General features: G+C 32.5%; 4 protein-coding genes across 6 annotated transcripts; 3 read left to right on the forward strand and 1 right to left on the reverse strand.

Moving 5' to 3' along the window:
* Positions 1-173: 173 nt before the first annotated feature.
* On the forward strand, positions 174-4,960 carry LOC136983135 (G-protein coupled receptor Mth2-like). 2 transcript variants are annotated; one of them, XM_067279770.1, is made up of 3 exons: positions 174-332; positions 3,758-4,549; positions 4,622-4,960. In XM_067279770.1, the coding sequence occupies exons 2-3, from the start codon at positions 3,822-3,824 to the stop codon at positions 4,926-4,928; spliced, it is 1,035 nt and encodes a 344-aa protein (XP_067135871.1). In that variant the 5' UTR covers positions 174-332; positions 3,758-3,821; the 3' UTR covers positions 4,929-4,960. The 2 variants fall into 2 exon arrangements, with proteins under 2 accessions (XP_067135871.1, XP_067135872.1); XM_067279771.1 differs by lacking the exon at positions 174-332 and adding an exon at positions 792-873.
* LOC136983136 (G-protein coupled receptor Mth2-like) lies at positions 3,091-10,173 on the forward strand. 2 transcript variants are annotated; one of them, XM_067279773.1, is made up of 3 exons: positions 3,091-3,153; positions 8,928-9,698; positions 9,862-10,173. In XM_067279773.1, the coding sequence occupies exons 2-3, from the start codon at positions 8,992-8,994 to the stop codon at positions 10,163-10,165; spliced, it is 1,011 nt and encodes a 336-aa protein (XP_067135874.1). In that variant the 5' UTR covers positions 3,091-3,153; positions 8,928-8,991; the 3' UTR covers positions 10,166-10,173. The 2 variants fall into 2 exon arrangements, with proteins under 2 accessions (XP_067135874.1, XP_067135873.1); XM_067279772.1 differs by lacking the exon at positions 3,091-3,153 and adding an exon at positions 7,580-7,653.
* A 2,755-nt stretch (positions 10,174-12,928) lies between these two features.
* Positions 12,929-14,320, forward strand: LOC136983185 (probable G-protein coupled receptor Mth-like 3). Its single transcript, XM_067279841.1, has 2 exons — positions 12,929-12,985; positions 13,560-14,320. Exon 2 carries the CDS (start codon positions 13,628-13,630, stop codon positions 14,318-14,320), a length of 693 nt encoding a protein of 230 aa, XP_067135942.1. The 5' UTR covers positions 12,929-12,985; positions 13,560-13,627.
* A 2,989-nt stretch (positions 14,321-17,309) lies between these two features.
* LOC136983174 (probable G-protein coupled receptor Mth-like 3) lies at positions 17,310-19,289 on the reverse strand. Its single transcript, XM_067279830.1, has 3 exons — positions 19,241-19,289; positions 17,626-18,359; positions 17,310-17,554 (listed from the first exon to the last, which is right to left on the reverse strand). Exons 1-3 carry the CDS (start codon positions 19,241-19,243, stop codon positions 17,323-17,325), a joined length of 969 nt encoding a protein of 322 aa, XP_067135931.1. The 5' UTR covers positions 19,244-19,289; the 3' UTR covers positions 17,310-17,322.
* Positions 19,290-24,774: the final 5,485 nt, after the last annotated feature.

The raw sequence follows: 24,774 nt of genomic DNA on the forward strand, positions 1-24,774 counted from the left end.
TTTTCATTAATATTTTTCAAATAATTAACTGTTTAGACTGGACAAACATCATTTTCTCTATCGAACTTTAAAGTGTAGGTGGCTTATAATTGTTAAATTGTTTACGTAATTAAGTGTTTAACGTCGTACTAAATTCCAATTGGGCGATGGAAAATTTTTCGTTCGAGTGTTAAATAAATTCTGTTCGTCCTCTGAACCCTCACATTATTATTTAAATTATAAAAAAAAGCGCACAACTACTTCTTGGAAGTATCAAAACGTGTTTTGTCAGTAGAATGTGAGGTCGTCGCGGACGGCATTTGAAATCTTTCCGGTTTGACGGTGGAAAATAGGTAAGTTGTGCTTTATTTTCTTCGTTACCTAAATATTATTTTGCTGTATTAATGAAGTACAGTAATTGCTTGAATGTATTGCACTGTGTTAGATCGTCACGAAACTCCTACTGATGTCATCTTCCTGTTATAAACGTGCCTACTTATACAGTATTTCATATTCACTTAAACCTTTATTCCGCTTTAAATGCATAACTTAATATTAAAACTACGCTCACAATTTTCGTAGCTTATCCCTGTGACCCTCCTAAGATTTATTCCTGGCTACGAGACTGATTAAAAGCCTTGGTTTAATTGTAACCCACGACTCTATCACAATGTGTATTGTTCTATTAAACTCAAGATGCTCTTCGTCTCTTCACGTAGTTTGGGGCTCACTTCTCAATATCTACTTAGTTATTGCTGATTTCAATTGTTTCTTATAATTATATTTGTAAACCTTATCGATAACTAGAAAAGGAAAAGGAAGGGGCGGGGGTCAAATATAAACTTTACAGAGGATGTTCTTCGATTATTTGTGAAGGGAAGTTGTCAGACGAATGTAAGTTTGCTCGTGTTTATTTCCTTAATTATGAGTATATTAAATGATTTAGAAGTTAATTAAAATTATGATAATTACGCCATATTTGCTTTTATCGGCCAATTAGCTAGAGAAATTGTCCGTTTTTCGACCTTGAGGTTTGAATTTTTTTACCAGGCACTATATCCTGTGTGCGTTACTGCCTTATTTATGCTTACCGAAAACAATTACGAAGCTCAAAAAGTCAGTTAGATTGGGAAATTTTAATTAAGAGAATCGCTGCAACAAAGAGTAGATTAGGATTTAAGTTCGGTTTTGATTTGCTACGATTTACCTCTTCCCTTAAGAGTCTCGAAATAAGTGGTGAAACAAGAGAGGATCAGGCATTAAAAGACATTTATCACGTGATTTAGGGTGAAAATTGGAGCGAAGATTGGAATATTTCTACGAAATGAGGTTGTAGACAGTTGTGACATTTGACACGACCCAGCCCTTATGCGGGAGAAACAATTGAAAACATTCCCTCTTCCTCTCTAACACTTACTAGGTCTATATGTAATGATGGCTACTTCGTTCCTTTCTCGTTATTTAATATTTAAACTTTCGACAAGAAGTGACACTAAATCCATATTAGAATAAAGGCAGAAATTAAAGAAGGAACTTTTCAGCATCGTGCTCCAAGGTCTACATCAAAGAAATACTGAAAAATAAAATATATTTATAGGTAATTCCTGTTTCTAAATCCTGTAATGAGTTAATTTCGATGTATTTCTTTCGTTCTGTTTAATTTTAAACAATGATAATCTGTTAATTTCCTTCCAATTTGCATATGGTGTGTATGGAATTATCTCGTTTCTAGACTTTACTAAATAATTTATATGTATGAGGTGTTTATCGGGTTTCTTGATTTTTCTCATAAATGTTGCAAAAGTGATTGAAAGTATTCGTTGTTACAAGATACACCTTCCTTATTTCATCACTGGTGTTAGGGGTAAACTTGGCGAAAGTTGCACTACGGCAAGTCAGATGAAACTAGATTCAGTTAAAAGTAAATTTATCATCTGTGGCATAAATTTCCATAATTAAAAACCTTACGAGGGTTTTCCTAGCGATCAATAGCACCGACTAAGAAAATAGCATCCCCCGTTTCTTACGTTCTTTTCTTCCTGTTGAATAATTGCATTTAAGTATGTAATCTTCATTTCTTATCGTCACATTTCGCAAATTATTGAATTTTCATTAGTCATTTTGCATTGTGCAATCAATCATCATTGCTACACTTCATTCATCGTGACATATTTAATAGCGTAATGGCTATTTTTAAATTGTTTTCATGGTTTAAAATCTTGTATTTTCTGTCAAACAAGACCGTAATTTTAAACGTAACCATCCCGAAACTTACTGCAACATATACACCTCTTGTTGATTCGTATCCCTTCACGTGTGTTAAATTCCCAAGAATTTTCTAACACAATAACGCTTTTTAATAGCCATTATAGTTGCTAATTGGTTTTATTTTATAACGTCTTGCTACGACGTGAATTTACTACATAAAAAATAGTTAAACGATAATTACACGTATATACGGTAATTTCCCGTATTCTTCAAGGATCCTCTTAATTATAATATTCTTCACCAAGTTATTCCGAGTTCCGATTTAAGTAGTCTTTTACGTAATAAAAGTTTGCTGACCTAATTAATAAATAAACGTCGTTTAAAATGCCGAGGAACCTCAAAAAATTTGGCATATTTGATTAATTTGGGTGCTATATTTCTGGTTGGATTTATAATTCAGTTGTTACTGACGTGCCTGAAGTTGCGTAACAACTGGATTGTCACAAAATCAAGGTTTCAAGCAGCATCTGTGCAAGCAAGAAGCACAATGTTATAAAACAATGCATTCTTGTTTCGATTCTTTACATAAAAATACGATAAAGACAATATGTTTTTTATTATCTAAACGACATTCTAGCAACGAGTAAAACACGTTTCTCTCACCATTACACTTCCTGTGCGGAATTTTTATTTTTAGTAGTAATTGTGACTTTATTTTAGTGTTTTCCCTGACTGTTGTCGACTTTTAGACAATATAACGCAGTATTACGTAACACGACGTATTATCCGGAATAGAAAAGTGATTCCGGAGTATCAAAGACTGATTTCTTATTAATCAAGGAAATTTCTATCGAATATTTTTGATCCTTTATTTCCTTAAATGGCATCTAACAGTAAAGAGGTGTTACTAATCGTGTGTGACGTTATAGAGAAAATCCCGATCTTCTGGTTTCTGCACTGATTATAGTAAGTCTTCACACTTAGAAATGCTCTTTATATAATTGCATTAATTGTTTAAGTTTAGTATTGTTGTAAATATATTTAGTTTTAATTTGTGTCTGTATCACAGAGGTATTCGGATTAGCTACGTGAAATTTTATGTGATCATTCGAAGAGTCTGTCCGTTACGCTCTTGTAGACTGTGAAAGACTGACTTTTCGAATAATTACATACTTGTGAAGGACAGATTTATTTCAGAAGTTATAAGAAAACTTTATTGCGAAAAGTAATTTGCGTAGGTGTATTGTTTCTTGTTACTTTCAAATTATAATTCAGATATGGAAAGTAATTGTTTATTTATTAATTAAAAAACGGTTTACGTTATATTGTATGAAATTCCAGTTTTATTTTTATAACAAGGAAACGATTAAGTTTCAAAAACTGGAGTGAGTTTCCTACAAAAGTAATGTTTAACCTTTTCGATAATTGCACAATTGTTTCCATTATGGAGAAAGCTTCTTATTTCTTCTATAATAACCAGGAGATATGTGGTTATTTCGATTTTTTTAACAAAATCTCCCGTACAGTATTAAATATTCAGTCTAAACAGCACTTTGATTTCCTTCTGCAGGTGTCTGATGCCACGTAAGAAATTCCTTGTATAGGTGGATTAAAGTGTAATAATCAAAGTCAACATGAATATTAGCAACGAAACAGTGTTATTTGAGGTGGTGGATATCAGCAACAAAACTACATTACCGGAAGTTACGAAAATCGACAATAAAACTTCCATAAACAAATGTCCAACTCTCGAGATTATACAACCCATTATAGCAACCGCCATCGTTTTGTCAGTGGTGTGTCTAATCATAACCATTATTGTGTATATACTAGTATCAGAATCGAAGACTTTACATGGAAAAATCTTGATATCCCTGTCCGCGTGTCTAGGAACTATGTATTCTCTCCTCTTCCTGGCAGTGTACTTGCAACCATATCTAACCATCTCCGTATGCGTGACAATGGGAACTGTAACTTACATTATGTTCATAGCGACATTTTATTGGTTGAACGTCATGACTTACGATCTTTGGAAGACAGTATGCTCTAACACAGCACCCACAAATTCCAGGCATTCAAAGAAATACCTCAGGTATTCCGCTTATGCTTGGACTTCCACCATCATCACCTGCATCCCCATGATCGTCATACAAAATACGAATTTGGTTCCTGAAAAATATCACCCGGGATTAGGCGAAGTGAGCTGTTGGTTTAAGGGATATACTGCTCCTTTAATTTATATGAGCATTCCTATCGGTATTATACTGTTCGCCAACATAGTGATGTTCATCCTTACCACAAAGACTCTCGTCCAGATAGATAATATGTCACAGAAGTTTCAACTTCGACAGAATAAAATTCAGTAAGTAAAGTTCAGTATTCTATTAGTTATTATTAGCATTGCAGCAAATGTAAACTAAAATTTACTTTTCAGGCTCAAATTATATTTAAAACTCTTCTTAATAATGGGGCTGACGTGGCTGACCGATTTCATCCCGTCCATGTTCGATAACTGCCATATTTATTTGGTAACCGACACCTTTAATTGCCTGCACGGACTTTTTCTCTTCCTGATTTTCATTTGCAAAAAGAAGATCCTGAAACCGATTTTTGATTTCTGCAAAACCCGTGGATGTAGCACATCTTTATGCAACAAATCGTCGTTTCATCTGGGCAATGGCAACTTGGAAGAATACAATGGAAGCAAAGGAAGTTTTTCTACTTCCGTCACTGATATTTAGACATTTCTTTTAATTATTTACCAAATAATAATAGTAAATTTATTCTTGATCCTCTTGTAAATGTACACTCGTGGCTCAAAGCATCGTCATTTTGCATATTTTATTGAATTGTTCTCAATTTTTCATTGTGAAAAAACTTTAAATTTATTGAGAAAATATGTCAAATTTTAATAATTTAAATTATTTTTTATGTACGATTAATTATCTGTTTTAAATATTCTTGTGCTTTGTATATTTGCCGGAATCGATGTATTTAATACAAAATACAGTAGATTCTCTATTGTCCGTCACTCTAAGTCTGGTAATCCGACATTCCACTGCAGAGCGGTGCATATTAGTTTCGTGTTACCAATGTGTGTTTTTACTGTACAGTACGTACTTATATAGAAAATCCAGTAATCCGATACCCGCATGTCGCATTACAGAGATTCTACTGTATTCATTAACGGAACCTCTAATTGTACAAATAATTGAAGAATCATCGCGATGAGAAAATGTAAATTATTATAAATAAGGTTCCTTCATCTTCCTGGAAATGTTTCTTACTTAAATTTTCATTGTAAACAGTATTTCAGAAAGAATAAACATTACCATTAACTATTTTTTAAAAAAATTTACCATTATCTTCTTGACATTTTAACTTAAAAACGAGATTTAATTTCCCACTCACGATTTTTTCCACTGGGAATTTTTTACGTGACATTTCCTCTAACCTCAAAACCTCCCGGGATCGAATCCGAACGGGTCGAATAATCCCCAGGAATTTTTCGGGGGTGGTCCGTTCGGATATGTCGGGCCCCGTCCCTCACCACCCGGTCGCCCCATTGTGGGCCTGGCCGAACCCATAATGGGCCTACTAAAAGAGGCCCTCTTAGTGCCCACAGGGCGGAAAGAGTTAAAAAAAAAAAAAAAAACCTCAAAACCTGCTTGATGTGAAATACTTAAACATTTCAAGATTGTATTAGGGAAATATATATATATATTTATATAATCAATTCGACAATATTATTAACCACATGTCTCATTCCACCCCTTTCCCCTGACGTAGATAGGTTTGCCAGATTTTCACAATGTCCGAAGCACCCCTCACTTTCCCAATTATAATCCAACATACTTAGATTTGACGCAACGCAATAAACACACACAAAAATATAGCCGTCATTAACTTGGCTGAAGACATGTAGTATCCTGTCTTTGTTTCTATTTGACAGGAGAAGGCCATAAGGGGGGACTTTTTTTTGTAACTCCTTCCACCCTATGGGCACTAAGAGGGCCTCTTATAGCAAGCCCATTATGGGTTCGGCCAGGCCCACAATGGGGCGGCCGGGTGATGAGGGACGGGACCGACATATCCGGACGGACCACCCCCGAAAAATTCCTGGCGATTTTTCGACCCGTCCGGATTCGATCCCGGGTCCCACAGGGCGGCAGGCTGCTAAACTAGACCGCTCGGCCAATAAGGGGGGGGGACTAAATGCTATCCGTATACAGTAGAATGTGTTTAATTTAACCACTTTCTCCGAGGGGTATTTTCATTTAAACATCTCATAAACTTGCGCCAAGTTACAGGATTTATGGAATCCTGAAGTGCAGTTGTATACCGGGATGCAAAATGCGAATGCAAAAAGAGTGGAGAGATAAAAATGAGTCGGCATTAATGACGATTCTACTCATTATTAGCATTTGCTATGTTTATAAAACTCCTCCCTACCTGAAAATTAATCTTTTTTGCATTTTATAATAATAACACAAGATGGCGTCACACAAGATATTTTTAAAATAAAATCTCATTACTTTAAATGTTACACAAGATTCATTTTATAAGAAAGACACCAATGTGTATTCAAATATTTTTATATAACTTTTTTTTAAAAAGGCTATCAATGAGTTGCGTAACTTTCCCGGTTGTTGTAACATTATAAGATTGTGTGTGGCGCCATCTGTTACGAGATTTTTTATAAAAAACGTTTTATGTTAATAATTATTTTAAAATGGCAAAAAGTTTAATTCTCACATGCACCCTGGGATCTGTCATGTTTTATAAAAGATTGTAAATGGTATAACAAATAAAACGTTCATTAAATCCGACCCCTCTCAAAATATGACACGTATCCATCTCTATCTCTCAAACTGTGTCATTATAGGACGAAGGTTCATCAAATATTATTGATATAAAATTGTATACATTTTTATACAGTGTGAAACCATTGTGTAAATGAATGTTTCCTGTCTTTTTTTTTTTTGGCCAATGAATCGGGTCATCCACAATGGCAACTTGGTAGCCATTTCAAGTCTAAGAATACTCATTACATCCTTCCATCTTCCAAAGGGTCTGTCAACAAATTAACTAATGAATTTAGTTCATTAAATACAGTATAGTTTATCACGACAGGTAGACAAACATTACGTGACGTTAAGTAAATGCGTGATTTGAAGTCATGACAGATCCCAGGGTGCGTGTGAGAGTGCATAGTATTTAGGAGGGTATGGTAAATACGTATGAACTTAGGAAAAATTAGGTAAGTTCTAGCCATATAAATGATCAACAACTTGGTCAAGAATTAAGGGTCAGTAAGTTTCGTACATTCTCTTCATCCTCGTATCAGTGTTTAAATTAAAAGGAAAAGTGTGTGACTACTTCCTGTTTGTAACGTGTTTTCTAAGTAGAATGTAAGGTCACGGCAGAGGTCTTGTGACATCTTTCCGGTTTGGAAGTGAATAATAGGTAAGCTGTTTCTTAAATATTTTAATTGCTTTCTAAGATGTGAGATGTAATTTTAATTACTCTTGAATCTGTAGTAATTGTCTGACATGTTAATAATACCAGACTGCGAGAACTTTTCTATTGTTTTCTGTATTTGTCAGTCCTTTACTCGCTCTTCACACAGAGCCTGTATGGACATTATAAACAAATTATTGCACAATAAATATCTATTCTTATTCTGTGTATATGGATTGTATTTATGAATTGGCCGATTTTATTACTAAAATCAAACGTTTTAGCTTTTGTTTTTTTTTTCTGAGGGCCAAATTTTGCTCGAGTGGCGAGTATTATATTATTTGATTCGTCAGAAATAATAGAATTATTGATAAATTAGGCCTTCAATTTACAACATTTATTGACTAGTGAGTGATCAAAATGATATTACAATGGACAGCAATTCACCAGAAACCGAATGAGAGAGTAAAATTGAGATGGTTTCTAGATAAGGTACCAATAAATTACACTCTTTCCAAGTATTATCTTCACTTCTGCATCAAGTGTATAATAGAAAGTTGTGTGTTTTTGTATTCGAGACCTTTATCACGTAATTCTAGAAAAAAAGGGGGGACGAAATTCGAGTATTTTTAGAAAATGAGGTTGTAGACAATAGTGACATTTGACAAGAACCGACCCTCATGCGGGATAAACAATTGACAACGTTCTTTCTAACCTTATGAAATGATATATATAATAATGGCCACTTCATCCGTTTGTCATATTTTGATATTTCAACTTTTAATAATAAATCGAGATCCTCATTAATACGAAGGTAAGTAACTTAATAAAATAAAGGAGTATATTTTAATATTTATTAATTGACAATACTATATGAAGCTCTCTGTATTAATAAAGAGTTTCAAAGTATAACAGATGTTTTTTATTTACAGGTAATGATTTTTTTCTAAATTTTCCACGCTCAATTCATATAAAGTTTGATATATCTTTATTTTAATGTGATAATAATGGTTTAAACAATGATAATACATTAGTTTTCTCTTCTCTTTTTCTTTTCTGTAAGGATTTATACAGAAAATAAGGATAAAATTACAGCATCCCTTCTTCACGTAATGTGATGTTCAGCATTTCCAATAATTGTACAATTGTTTCCATTCCGGAGAGAGCTTCTTGTTTCTTCCATAATAACCAGATGTGTCGTTTATTTCGATTTGTTTAACAAAATCTTTCATACAGTATTAAATATTCAGTCTAAACAGCACTTTGATTTCCTTCTGCAGGTGTCTGATGCCACGTAAGAAATTCCTTGTAAAGGTGGATTAAAGTGTAATAATCAAAGTCAACATGAATATCAGTAACGAATCGGTGTTATTTGAGGTGATAGATATCAGCAACGAGACTATTTTAACGGAAGCATCTTTAAACACATGTCCAACTTATGATATTATACAACCCATTATCGCAACCGCCATTATTTTATCAGTACTGTGCATAATCATAACCATTATTGTGTATATACTCATATCAGAATCGAAGACTTTGCATGGAAAAATCTTGATATCCCTTTCCGGTTGTCTGGGTATTATGTATTTCCTTCTGTTCTTCGACATATACTTACAACCGTACTTGCCTCTCTCCGTATGCGTTACAATAGGAACTGTAACTTACATTATGTTCATAGCGACATTTTATTGGTTGAACGTCATGACTTACGATCTTTGGAAGACAGTAAGCTCCACCGCAGCATCCACGAATACCAGGCATTCGAAGAAATACCTGAGGTATTCCGTTTATGCTTGGACTTCGACTATTCTTACCTGCATCCCTCTGATTGTCATGCAAAATACGAATTTGGTTTCTAAGGAATATCACCCGGGAATAGGAGACGGAATTTGTTGGTTTAGAGGATCCACTGCTCCTTTAATTTATATGAGTGCACCAATTGGTATTATACTGTTCACCAACATAGTGATGTTCATCCTTACCACAAAGACTCTCGTCCAGATAGATAATATGACACAGAAGTTTCAACTTCGACAAAATAAAATTCAGTAAGTAAAATTTTAAAATAAATAATTACGAATATTTGGGGTTGTAATTTAGATACTGTATTTTAACCTTAATTTTCTTTTACACCTAATTCTTCAGAGCAAAAAAAAGTTCTTTTTAAACGTAATTACTAAACACGAACGTCAGCTTTTATTTATTTTTCAGGTTCAAATTATACTTCAAACTCTTCCTGGTAATGGGACTGGTTTGGGTGACCGATTTCATTCCTTTTATGTTCAAAAACTGTCATTTGTATCTGGTGGCCGATACTCTAAATTCTCTGCACGGACTTTTTCTCTTCCTGATTTTCATTTGCAAAAAGAAGATCCTGAAACCGATTTTTGATTCTTGCAAAACCCGTGGATGCGCTTCTTTATGCAACAAATCGTCGTTTCATCCGGGCACTGGCAACTTGGAAGAATACAATGGAAGCAAAGGAAGTTTTCCTACCTCCGTCACCGATATTTAGACATTTCTTTAAATGGTAAATATGTATTTTTGATACTCTGATCTGTTTGAAGTTCAACGTCGTCTTTTTTGTATATTTTATCGAATCATCTGGAGTTAAATCGGTTTTTTATCGAGAAAATATATAAAAGTTATAAAATAATTTTAAATTATTTATTATCACGTGAATTTAAAACAGTGATTTAATTCCCCCTCATTTTTTTTTCCTTTTGGTTTTTGATTTTCACTTCAGGACAGTGATTCTTAATGTGAAAGTCACGTGTAAGATGTTTGTAAGACACTCCTTTCTCTCCGTCTCTCTCTCTCTCATCGTATCTGTCTGTCTCAGACAGACACAAAAATGAAAGGAAAAGAGGGGAGAGAGACAAAAGTAAAAGGAGAAGAGAGATAAAAGTGAAAGGAGAGAGAGAGGGGAGAGAGAAAACACACAGAAGTGAAAGGAGAAGAAAGGAAAGAGAGACTCTCTCCTTTCACTTTTCTCTCTTTTCTGGGAATTCTTCTTATTGATCAAACTTTTAAAATCTATTTTTCTGTTTTTACATCGAGAACTGAGCCTTAAAAAAAAAAAAAAAAGATATTAACACATGTAACAGTATCAAATGTAAAATGTATAATTACGTATTTTCCTATTGTCAACCTACCTAAAATTTATTTTTGAAAATTTAAATAAAACTGTTTCGTGCAACTCCAGAGTTGTTCATACCAATGTTCTTGTTGTTCTGTTTTTACGTATAAAACGTGTTCTCATTTGTTCCTGTACTACAGTAAATTTGCTGTTTTTGTGAAAGCTTCTATTGTTGTCTTCCTGTGCGATAACAGAAATAAAGCAGTCGATGTATTAAATATTACAGATATAAAGGCTAAAATTAAAATTATAAAAAAAAAAACTTACTTGGTAAAACAAAATGTGTGACGAATATACATACCTAGTTCAAAAAAATTCTCCAATTGTACGAATATACTTTTAAAGAAACTTATAATTAAATATAACTTTGTGAAGAAACGTACACAAAAATAACAAAATATTCTTTACTTTTTAAATCTTAAAACAATCCACTTAGTGAAATAGCTCCCTACCAGTGGTTAATGAATGGAATCAGAGACGTCCTGGTAGGTGTGCGGCGCGTGCATGCACGCGGGTTGCCAAATCCCGAGAGTGCCGATACCGGTCGATGTCAAATGCCTCTTTTGTCGCATCACTAGTATATCTCAAAGGACGCCACAGGGCTGTTGTAAAATTTAAACATTTCTCACCGTAGCTGTAAAAATCTAACTATGTTAAACTTAATAGTCATTTGTTTTCTAACTAATTCGTTTTAATACCAGGTGTACACGGAAATCAGTTCCCCACTGTACAAAGCTAGTGATTGGTTGGGTTAAGCTTTTGTTTAAGTAAAATTCTGGCTCTTTCTGCAGGGTTTTATTTATGTCCCCATTTCCTAATCTCTTAATTATTTAACTGCTTCTTAGTAGAAATAAGTCGAAACCGGTTACTTTGTACTTGAATATTCGTAGTCTTGGGAAAACATTGGAAAGACAAATTTTTATGACAACGGATATATAAATCGTAAATGTAAGGAATGTAAATTCTAGAGCTTTTTCTGTACCTCGTGCATCTTTCATTAAATTTGATTGTAAATGATGCTACCAAAGTAACAGTTAATTTTTTAACGTTATACAAGAATTGTACACGTTTTTTTCTGCATCTCCTTACAGATGGGACACACTACACCGTAATATCACCGGTTTAACATTGAAATCCGTAAGTAATATAAGATGGGAGAGCAGAATAAACGCAGAATAAATATTTTTAATATGTCATTGTTTCTCTTTTATTTTTACGGCTATAACAAGTTTCACGTGATCTAGCTTTTTACCTTCATGCTATCTGATACTGTATTAATAAAAATAATAATGTTACTGTAATTTTAGAGCTCATTTACTAAAGTTACCAATAGATGGGGTATGTTTATTGTCATTGTTTAAGTGCCCTTGGATTAGAAACAATGTTTAGAAAGATGTCTAACACGTCGCTCATTTCTGAATTAATTGGTTAATTTGCATTAATTTAAAGTAATTTTAATGTCAAATTGACGTATAAATGTAACGTTACCTACCCCTTAGTTCTGCACTGAGTTGCATAATATGAGTGTGTATCTTTTTCTGATTGTATTGTCTGTTCTGTATGAGATAAGAAAGCCTTCTTTATTGGCCCATAAATGAGGAGACCAAGTAGTTAGGGATGATGGCCAATGTTTTAAACATTGGTTTAATCACTTCCTATGAACTGTGACTTAATCCCTTGCATTTACTAAAGTCAGGAAAAGGAAGTGGTAAATATTTCTTTCATTCAAAATTAAATTTCGAGTAACGAGTATGAATTTCATTAATCTAAATAAATTTATGTGTTTGTGTATTATTAATTAGGCAATTACTAATTCACATTAAATTACATTGCTGACTTTATACCCGTTAACACTTTCCTATCATCCAGAAGGAAAAAACAGTTAATTGAATATTATACATACCTGTTAACACTACTAAAGGTTACTACCGTTAAATTTTAACTACATCTGAGCAATTCCAGCATATATAATTGAAGGTTGCAATATCTAATTCAGTCTACACCCGCTTAAGACGTGTTAAGAACGGCCTCAAGGAGGTTCGTGACGTTATAAAACGAAACTTCTTTAGAAAACAAAACGATGTGTAGGAAGATAAATTTAGTGTGACGTTGTCTGCTTAAATACAGTAATATAAAGCCAAGGTCTCATGCTAGGGTGCACGTCAAATACACACGAAAAACATCACACAAAATTCGGTATTTCATTCATTTATTCTTAGTATAATCGTAAGTAAAATATATTATTAGAATGGAGTAGGTATAAATGCTTCGTTGAAGAATTAAGAAAACGTGTTTTGAGTTATGTAGGTATAAGTATAATGTAGAAGGTCATTCTAAATCATTTCCTGTACTGAAACTAAAAGGTAAGTTGTGTTTTATCCAGTATATCTTCTCAAATATAATTACAATAGTTATTACGTATCTATAACTAAACAGTACAAGCTATTTGCTAATACAGTCAAACCTCCGAACAACGGTAATTGGTCGTTATAAGAGGTTAGATTGTATTTTAGTGGTTAATTCTGACTAATTGTTGAGGCAAGTTAATATTTTTATGCAGAAATTAAAAAAGTATTGTACCTCCTCGTGCCTAAAAATCACGTTTTAATAATTGTTAATTATATACACGTTTAAACAGTTCAAACACCTCTGCTGCGACATCCTTCCTGTTTATTAACAGTTACTGTACTTTTTGTGTTTCTTAATAATTTTAACGTGGAATAATTACAATTTCAGAGAATATATTATGAAAGTTTATCTTCCTTTGCAGATAATCAGTATCACACAGCTGATTAGATAAAAGTATGATAAAACCTTTCATACAGATCTGAAGACGATATGGATATCAGTAAAGTAACAACATTACCTGAAGTTATGAACATTAGCAACAAGTCTTCAAGTAAATGTTCGTCTCATGCCATCATGGCACCCATCATCACATTTTCAATGATACTGTCGATATTATGTGTCATCGTCACCATTACGGTATACGTAATGGTATCAGAATCAAAGACTTTACACGGAAAAATCTTGATGTCCTTATCCGGATGTCTAGGATCCATGTATTTCTTTTTCTTCCTCGACTTATACCTGAAACCGTACTTCTCCCTTCCCGCGTGCGTTGCAATGGGAATTGTGACTTACATCATGCTAATTGCTACTTTTTTTTGGTTGAACGTCATGGCCTATGATCTTTGGAAGACCATATGCTCCTCCACAGGATCGGTGAACTCCAAGCACTCGAAGAAGTATCTCAGATATTCCGTCTACGCATGGACTTCCACCATTTTGACTTGCATCCCTCTGATCGTGGTGCAGAATACGAATTTGGTCCCAGAAGCATTTCATCCGGAAATCGGCAAGAGGACTTGTTGGTTTAATGGATTCATCGGTGCTCGAATATTCATGAGCGCCCCGACTGGTGTTATACTCTTGTCGAATTTGGTGATGTTCATCCTCACTGTTAAGAGTCTGGTCCGGATAAATAAGATGACGCAAACTTTCCAAATTCGAGAAAATAAAATTCAGTAAGTCAAATATTTTAAGTTCCTTATTCTTTTTTAGCTTCTATGACGTCACAGCGCGAGGATTTGTAGGTGTAAGTAAACCCTATAAGCTTATAGGGTTTACTTACACCTACAATGTCATATGATCAATTTAATCGGAAGAGATCGGGGTGATGCTCATCTGGAAAGATGCTCATCGTATTGTAGTTGAAAGGAGATACAGCAGCAAGATTTTTACATTTTTAAGGGCATTAATTAAATAGTCATCTTCTATTATGCTCACAGATACAAGCACAAAATATCTCCCACTTATACCTGGCCGCACGACAGTATATAAAATTGGAAAACATTAAAGAACATTTATGCCGAAATATCTGAATTATTCCGTACAATAGAAGTCTATCTCTGCAGTCCGACACGTCCAGTAATCCGACATCTACCACGCCGGTCCAATATATGTCGGATTACTGAATTTTGTACAGTAGGTTCACGGCTTACTTTATTGTATTAATCGCGATTGTGACCTACACCAGTTTCGCTCTGTTGCATATTGTAAGCGAAGACACGAAAATTTCATGCGAGCTGCCCTGCGGAGTGTCGGATTTCTGGACTTGTCGGACTGGCGAGTATAGAGACTCTACTGTATTATATATAGCCTAAATAATATCCTTTTCTGTAAAACTAAAATTGATTTTTACGCTTTTTTTTCAGATTTACATTATACTTCAAACTCTTCTTGATAATGGGTCTGGTGTGGATGACGGATTTTTTCCCACTTATGTTCAAAAATTGTCATTTATATTTAGTGAGTGACTTTTTAAATTGTCTTCACGGATTTTTTCTATTTCTCATTTTTATTTGTAAAAAGAAGATCGTGAAACCATTTTTTGAATTTTTCAAAAATTGTGGATGCTCGCCTCTTTGTCAGAAATCTTCATTTCATCTCAGCACTGAGAATTTACAAAAATGCGAAGAGAAAAAAGGAAATTTCAATACTTTTACCACCGATTTTTAGTATTCAAGCCAACTTATTATAAAAAAAATTAAAGGGAATTTATTACTTCTTTTATTCTTGGAATTCACGCGAATCGTTGAAAAATCTCATTGAAAGCTTTCATTTTCTTAGAGAATTGAATCCTCAACAAGCCTAAGAATTCAGAAATTCAAGGATCAAATAATCTATTAGGATTTTCTTTTTAAAAGTTTATAATTTACATTAAAATTGTTATTTTATTTAACAAAATATATCTGTTAATGTCTTTAATTTCACGTTGCACCCTCCTCAGGATTGAAGAAAATTTGTTAATTCCTTAACGTAAAAACTAAAGAAAATAAAGGAATTAACTGAAGATTTTGTAGAATTCGTTGGTGTTGACACACGATTTACAAGCTGACAGGTTATTTTAAAGGTTAGTTAGAACATTAATTTTTTATTAAAACAATATAAAAGAAATACAGGATTAAACAGATTATTATGATGAAAATTTTAGAAAGTGTACTCCTATTCAAATTTCCATTTAAAACTTAAATATGAAAGACAGCTTGACACTTTACATTCATTTCGTTTTGTTTACAGGTCAAGGATTAAGGTGAAGTTCCTATTCATCTAACACTTGATTTGTCAGCAAAAATTTTGTCTTTTAGAATAATGCATTAATAATTTGAATTTAAATAATGCCTTAATTTTGAATTTATGGGCCAACAAATTGCACTTTTTTATCACTTTCTTTTTCATTTTATCGGTTCATTACTTTGTCAGACCTCGTGTACTCAATCTAAGTATGATAAATTTCTAGGAAATGTGGCTGAATGTCGAGTGTTTACCTTGCTCTTACTCGTTATACACGAATTCTTTATGTGATTTACACTCCGTGTTTTTAATATTCTGCTGTATATAGATGCATTGGGGGGTTTGCGTATTAAGGGGATTGATGCTATTAAATTTTGGTGATTAAAGGATAATGGAGTCGCGTGTATCTCTAGTAGGGTCGGACTTAATGAGATCTTACCGGTTATTAGCATTTACAATTTTTATAAAATCCATACCTGCCCTAGAAATTAAGCTTTTTGCCATTTTATAATAGTTAAGAATATAAAAATGTTCTCAAATAACAGATGGCGCCACCGGGAATTTAAATATTACCGGGAAAGTTTAGCAACTGGTTAGCAACTGGTTGCTGGTTTATTTGACACAAGAAACTATTATTTTGTTTTAAAAAAGCTCCACTTCCTTCACAGTCTTTTGTAAATATTTTCGATTATTCTGTATAATTTACACAGGATTCTATTTTTAAAATGTTCAATGACAACGATGACAGAAGGGAAATAAATAAATGAAAAAATAACGTCACGCGTGGGTGTGTAAGTTGCAACTACTGTGTATAAGCCGTACAATGACAAATTTTTGACCTTGTGATTCTTTCTATAGTTTAGAATCGATGTACTTTCTTGAATCGAAGTTTAGAGGAAATTTATGTAAAAAGAATTACACGCACACTTTCATATTTAAACGCATTTTAATTCGCGTGTTATTATATAGGTAATTCAATTGTGTGATTTTTAATTGCCTTATTGTGCTGATGATTAGCTTAATCCCTTTCATTATTTATACGGATTAAAATTTAATTATTTATACTTCTATCTATGGAGAGAGGAAAATTGGTCCATTTATAAAAGTTGTATTCTCGTTTAAGCTAGGCCTTATGTGCCTTTTTATGCATCCTTTTACTTTGCTAGTGTTTTATAACAGAGGAAATGTATGGAAAAGCATGTAAGGATGTTTGTGTTTGTTGGTGCGTTAGGGGCCATTGGTGCTATTAAATTTTGATGGTTAAAAGTGGAGAAGATCTTGTGTCATATCTTTCCGGGAAAGTTACGCAACTCGTTGGATTTTCATTACCCTCGCAAGTTTCTCTAATGATTTCTTTGATTGGACAAAAGTATGGAAGAGTGAAGTGCTTTACATATAGAGTTATTATCATATAGTAGTTACACTCCGAACGTTCTATATAATAATACAATGGATAATTAACTCAACTCGAGAGTATTTGATGCAGAATCTCCTCCGTTGCCTCGAGAGTTAAACAGTTTTTTGATCACATTCTCTTTGCATATGTACACGAGGAACAAAAATACCCCGTAGAGGGAACATATAAAATCAGCTGTAAGCTGTAAATAACATTCGGGATATATAACGTAAATAAAGTCTGATATCCAGAACAATCCCATCACCAAATACAGCTTTGTGTACAGTTTTATGCTGCAAAAGTTAACGTATAAGCATAATTTATCGACTGTAAATTTAACTTAAGATAAGTAAAATATACTTACTTGCTTCTGTGCTGATTTAGTTGTAGAATACAAGCCGTATCGTTGGCCTTTACTAGTGTTTTCATTGTCATAACAAACATAATAGCGTTAGAAGCTAGTATAAGTCCAACTGGTAGGTTTAAATAAATCAACTTTGCTTCTCTTTCTGCAATCCAACAAAAGGGATAACCCAACCGGGGATGAAATCTTTTCACGGCACTCGTATTTTGTACTATAATCATGGGAATCGAAGTTAAAATGGTCATAACCCACGCGTAAATGGAATACTTGAGGTACTGTCGCCTGTGGTGTGTTATCGAGAGCAAAGTTTTGTTGGTTAGGCCTCTCCATATGTCGTAGGATAAGGCGTTGGTCCAATAGAAGGATGCGATAAATACAATGTAAATGATTGTACCGAAGAGTACGCAAACGGAGTTCGATATAAAAGGACGAAGGTAAACTCCTAACAATAGAGTAGTGTAAAATGTTCCTAAACATAATGAAATCGAAATTAAGATCTTTCCGTGTAGATTCCTAAATTCCGAAATGCACAAATAAACTATAGAGACGAAGTATGCGCACAGAATAGAAAGAACTACGCATAACGTCAGAAGGTATCTAATTTCGGGAACGAATTCGCAAGTCTGCAGATTTTCCATTGTTTGGTTCAGCGAACAATTTTTCGTGCAAACTTTTTCTTGCAATGTAATGTTCACGAAATTCTCCTCTGACATTTTGTAGAAATAATGATGATTCTGCAAAGAAAACGTTGTGAAAATTAAGTATATTTTCCTGTTTTTTAATACAACAAATTACAAAATTTACAATTGGTACAAAACATGTAGCTATGCGCTCAAGTATAATTTAATATTTAAAAAATAAACGTGAAAAATCTTAACCTGGCTGCATGCACTATCCGGAATGAAAGACATTCTGAGGTAGAAACGAAGAAATTAGGAGTAATTAGTAGATAGTCGCTTACAAGCGAAGGGATTAGGATGAGCCATTCCATCAACACCTTCATATTTATGTAATGTAAGAAAGCACTATCCTGAATATTTATGAATAATGATTTCTAATAGAAAAGGCTGTATCCTTGTGTTAAACAGCATTAAACAGAAATGAAATTAGAATAGGAAACATTTGATAAACTCTATTAAATCTAAAGTTTACAGCAATTAGTGTCAGTTCATTCAGTTTGCTGTAAGTAATAGCAATGAACATCTAGAGTTCTAGACTAATGGAGTTAGTTTAAACATTCGTTCTGTTAGCAGATATTTCAAGTGTTTTAAAATAGCTATCCTTATTATTTAATTTTTCCATATTGCAAGCTCTAGTAACATCGAGAATAAACTGCAAGTACATTGAGTACACACAAATAAACACAGAGTGTTATTGTAATCAATTACTGAATAAAAATATTAATTCATTTAAAAATCAATATTTCTAATATTTATTTATTGTAGTTAACTTAATATTAGCATAATAGAGAAATGTTAAATGTGTTAAACACTAAATAATATACTCATCTCTGTTGAGGCAAACTATTGTCAGAAATTATTTAACAGATGACCATACAACTTATATAATTATTTAACATAGATTTTTTTTATAATGTTATATAACAGAAACTTACCATATTTTAAGTATTCAAAAGTATTCTCAGCCTTTATTTTAGAAAATATCTATCGACTTTCAACGAGAAAATTTATAAAACTACGACCCTTGTCGTGTGGTTACAACTTCAAATTTCCATCTTCTTCCTTGTTTCTTCTTAATTTATTGAATCAGCACCAAATAATTGAAGTATCCAAGATTCCTGAGTGACAAATAAATATAGGCCTACTAAATTTAAGTTTGTGTATATACAGCATGTAACTTGTGACCAAGAACAATTCATTTATGTGCTTCTCGTATCAATAACCAGAAATTTACAAAATAATTGTCAGTTTATAAATTAAGATTCACTTGTAATATATAGAATATATTATATTCTAGACAATATAGACTATAAGTCCGGAAAAAGACACGCAGCAAGAGCTTAATAAACTAATCAACTGAACACCGAAGAGGAGTGAGAATTAAGTACGCCTACACCTGACATGTTTTATAAATAATTTGAATTAAACATGCCAGAAAGAAACAATGCCTGTGTATAATTGCTTTCATAAACATAGTGTCTGTTCTTGTGAAAATTGAAATAATAAAATACCCACTCCTTTAAAAATATGTAGGAAAAATGGACATTTTATGTTACATTTGTAGATAAATATATAAATAGAAGAAAGTGCCTAGCACGTGTGTATTGTCGATATACACATACAATGCGGTTGTAAATACACTTACAGAGAACGAATGGTTCATGTTGTAAATAATTTAATATAACTATTGTATATTGTTTTAAAGAAATCGATATTTTATATATAAATACATTAATAAAAAGCATTTTAGAAGAAAAACCTTGCAATTATTAAAAACTTCAGTACAATGTAAGTAGAAACGATACACTCTTGCCAAAAATAATAAGATGTTTGCCTCTCTAAATGAAGGGAAAATATCTGAATCGACAAATTTACGGTATTTATTTTAAATGCTATAAAGGTTATTCCTCAAAATAATCCCTGTACTAATTAATTACTTCCCGAGCAAATAATCCGCCTTCGGGGGATTTATAAATGATCTTTAATTATCATTAAAGTTGTAAGAACGTGAAACACACGTGATAAAATATCTTTAACAAGCTAGAATAATTTAATATTTATTGCCAACTGTACTGTTAAACAGGATACATAAAAATTGTTAACATCCTTGGCAATCAAGTAGTCTACTTTTTATGACATGGTGAATCATTTAACCGTGAATCTGTCGATACTGAATTAATTAACAATGGTGTGTATACTTTTTCACCCCAAAATAATTAAATTATTCCGAAAATAAAGAAACCAGATATACTCGAGGGAAATGCGTACGTGTCTACTTTACACGCATCCATTTTATGAAATTTTTTATATAAAATACTTAAAAATTTAATGAACTTAACGTGATAATCATTAAGTATTATTACAATTAAATTTCACAAAAAAAAAATACTGTTTATAATCCCTATTTAAGTAGATCTTGTTTACAATTGACTCCGTACAAACTAGTGTATAGTGAAAATTCAGAAATATCCCAAGTAAATTTAGAAACTAAAAGTAATTTTTAACAACTCTTACTCATTTTTTACACCGAAAAATGAAAATATATCACTCGACATATTATTTTTTCATTTATTTACTCGAAACAGTTTATCAAATTTCAGTTAAAAGTTATTTTAAAATGGATTTTTCAACTCAAAAAGTTTACAATTTGGTATACTTTTTAAGAATATTTTCCCTGTTTCTCAGTCTAATTTGTCACGTTTCTCAAGTTTGTCTGTCAACTATCGAATAAACAATGGAAGTGATTCTAAAATTACGAATTAAGTCATCTGACGAGGGAAGAAAATGTATAAAAATGTACAATTTTACATGTTTAAAGCCATCATATTGTAAAGTTTTACACACGTTTTTAACGTGTAACTAAGTAAAACCTTGGTTACAACCGTTACAATTAAATTAAAAAATTTTATGTCAATTAACTTGACAGTTTAATTGGGAATTTGATATCGATTTTACACGTTAGAAAACACTGTACGAACAGATGTTAATTATCTACACAGATAAGCTTTCGTGTATACTCTACTGCATAATTTAAGCGGTTATTCGTGAATATTTTTACGTTATTCTTTAAGATTATTATTTAAAAATTGAAACAAAACTGCCATACCTTTAAAATTCCGGAGGAATTAGCGCTGTACACTCGTTATCCTTCGCTTTGCGCCACGACAAATGTATTAAGGTAAACATCGATATCTACAATTTTTTTTTTAATGCTTTATCGGGGCAAATGTTAAAACTTTGGCACACTTCCCGAAATTTTTTCTTATTTTAATTTGATATTATAACTATTTTTAGAGAAAAATACACAGTTGATGCCTTCCACTCACGATTTGGTTCACTCACTTTGAAGCTTAATAACTCCCTTGGCTTTTGTTGAAAACTTCTGAAATTTTGCAGGGAGTTACGTGTATTAGGGGCATTGATCTTAGTAAATTTTGGTGGTTAAAGTCCGACAGGTTGAGGAGACAGTGGAGGTCACGTGTCGCATGTAAATAAAAAAAAATGTACTAAGCACTATTAGTATTAATGATACATATGTATATGGTGACAATTGTCATACGTTAATAATACGATTATTAGAAATTATTACATACACCTTATTAATATGATTGTAAATTATCACTAGGACGGGGTTTTAAATTATTTAATAAATTATTAATTAAAAATTATAATTATTAATTTTGATAACAGATGGCGGCCAACGTCGGCCTCTAATACCAAATTACTTAATATCTAATTATTAATAATAGCAAATTTATAGCCCGATAAATTACGGCGATTGTTTAACAATGGAATTTGGGTAAATACATTGCATAGTCTAAGCCGCTACTTTGAAGGCATGTTAATCATATAAAATAAATAGGTCAAATTTAATTAACTTAAACTGTCATTTTGAGTATAATATTTTAATAAATATATGCTTTGCAAAAATATGAATACATAACTATATTTTTTGAAATGGTAATTCTAGCATCGTTTTGCTAATTGAATAGCCTGCAATCTGAGTTATGTCTTAATATTATTAATAATAGTCTTGAAATCTGCTGTATGCCCACGAATACATTTTTTTTTTTTTTTTTCATTCCGACTCTTTCTGCAGCACTAAAAGCGCCTTTTTTCATACCCATCATGGGTTACCTACCCAAGTCCATATAGTAGTTCGGTGGCGAGGGATGAAGCCCGACGTAACCCAGGTCGGACTACCCTCTTGAATTTCTTGGGTTACTTGCCTGGATTCGAACCCGAGTCTTCCAGAGTAGTGACGCCTCAATCGCCTCCGCCTTCCGGCCGGAATACGTAATTAAAACTGGCCTCACTACTTCCAAAAACATTATTTGAAGTAAATACGTATTAAGAAAATGTGTTTTTTTTTATTTCAGTGAATGCTTTTGCGACCTCCATATTCACTGCTTTAAGCAAACGTTCTTATTTCCCACAGGTTCGCTGTTCCAAGAAATACCACAACGGCTAATAATTTATAATAATGCGCTATTAATAAATTACTATAAATACAGACACAGTCGAAAACCTGCTTTATAATTCAGGGGATGATCTAAATAATATTTACGCTCGAAAAATTCAAAAAGTATTGTTTGTGTCATGATAAAAAAGTTATGAAAATCCATGGTTCCTTCAATTTATTTAGCTTTATTTATTAACCTCAGAATGTTTGATGGCCTTATAGCCAGGACAGGAAAGAAGTCAGACGTACCCTTCTGGGAATCCGATATCCGGACAAGAAATCTCAAAAATGGCCGGTCTATGGCGGATATACAGACTCTCCATCACCATCGTGCTCACCAGTGCTCGAGAGGATTAAATGAAGCACCGGTCGTGCAAGGCTTTCTTCCAATGCTAAAGCAAACACGTATTGACAGTGTCGTCTGCACGCCAACATTCCTAATGTCTATGCATACGTAATGTTTTTTACTGATGTCTTAATTTCTATTTAATATTTTATTTTGAAATTTTAAGTGTATTTAAATAACATGATTTTTTACGCAGACGTTATTTTATTTTATTTTTATAATTTAAATATAATATTTTATAATAAATGTATTTTTATATAATTAGGTTTATAAATTTTGTCAGGCTTGTTTGCTTATATAATACTTCAATGTGTTTGCTAAATTAAATTGTTGGAAAAGTCAATCGCTACCTATTTTACAATTAAAAATAATTAAATTAGAAATGCAAACTAGAAAAATAAGAAAGCACGTGGCCTTACTGTATATTGTGACACGTGCTTTCTACGTAGATTTTAAATAAAGTTGGTGAGATACAGCATCCTTTTGATATCGTAAATCCTTCTGATATTTTTTCCAATTTTTATTTTCGTTATAAATTCTCTATATAATTCTTTAACTGCTTTAATAAGTGTGTTATTAATATTTATCTCTTTTAATGTCTCCCATAATTTTGATGTTGGGACATTATCATATGCTATATATACACGAGATTAGACCTAAATTCATTGGCGTAGCCACGAAGCATGGGTGGGCACTGCTTCCCCCCAGTTAACCTGGTGCCTCTCTCCAGAAAATTACGGCCTCTACTAGGCCCCATTACCTTGGCTACGCCAATGCCTAAATTATATAATAAATTATATCGTTTTAATTAACTATTTTGTACTTTTTCAGCTTTTTCCTTTAAAAGTGTTTTTATTTTTTTATCAGTGACAGCAGGCCTATTATTTATAGTCTTAAGTATAAAAATAAGTAACAATTGCCTAGTTTACGTGATGAAAGCGAAACTATATATATTATTTACATATACTTTCGCATAATTCTCTCAACCGTTTGTACAAAATCACCTTTGATTAGTTTAATAAATCTTCAAAATCGGGGTGCACTAAAGTTCAGTTTGCCTTTGAAAATAAAATTATAATTTTAAATATTATTCGTTATTAATATCTATTTATTTTTTATAGAAATATCCTAAACTAGCTTTTACATTGTTTCTCCTGGAACTAGATGAGAACCTTAAAAAAGCACAATGCTTTTTATTCATAAGAAAAAGAAAATTTTATGTACATTAACTGAAATCATTTTTCCTTTTGTGATGAAAAATGATATATTCAAGTGTTCCGCCTGTCGTAATGATACCGAACACACAAAGAATTTTTGTTCACTTTTATTATTAACTAAATTTATTAAACAGTATTTAAAAAACTGGAAAATTCTACAATGATTCACCCTACTGTCACAAATTGACATGTAAACCAACCAGTAGAAAAATTTTAATACTAAATTAATTTAATCCTGATTACTAAATTGGCATTATACAGTATATATGTTTCCGGCAAAGTTTGAAAAGCCGACATTCTATGGAATACCTAGGCATTGTATATAATGCCCGGCGTTTTTAGGCAACGTATGAAATATGAGAATTATTACATACTTTCCCTAGGCATTGTATATAATATCTAGGCATTCTATAGAATGACAAATGCTATTTAGGCGAAGTATGA

The sequence above is a fragment of the Centruroides vittatus genome, unplaced genomic scaffold (assembly GCF_030686945.1).
Source record: "Centruroides vittatus isolate TY-2023 unplaced genomic scaffold, ASM3068694v2 contig_877, whole genome shotgun sequence".
NCBI classification, from domain to species: Eukaryota; Metazoa; Arthropoda; class Arachnida; order Scorpiones; family Buthidae; genus Centruroides; species Centruroides vittatus.

Bases quoted from the DNA above. Each gene is read 5' to 3' on its own strand.
- LOC136983185 (XM_067279841.1), top strand. From the start codon at position 13,628: ATGGATATCAGTAAAGTAACAACATTACCTGAAGTTATGAACATTAGC.
- LOC136983136 (XM_067279773.1), top strand. From the start codon at position 8,992: ATGAATATCAGTAACGAATCGGTGTTATTTGAGGTGATAGATATCAGC. The intron at 9,699-9,861 runs GTAAGTAAAATT...TTTATTTTTCAG, and splicing joins CTTCGACAAAATAAAATTCA to GTTCAAATTATACTTCAAAC.
- LOC136983135 (XM_067279770.1), top strand. From the start codon at position 3,822: ATGAATATTAGCAACGAAACAGTGTTATTTGAGGTGGTGGATATCAGC. The intron at 4,550-4,621 runs GTAAGTAAAGTT...TTTACTTTTCAG, and splicing joins CTTCGACAGAATAAAATTCA to GCTCAAATTATATTTAAAAC.
- LOC136983174 (XM_067279830.1), bottom strand. The intron at 17,555-17,625 runs GTAAGTATATTT...TAACTTTTGCAG, and splicing joins CTAAATCAGCACAGAAGCAA to CATAAAACTGTACACAAAGC.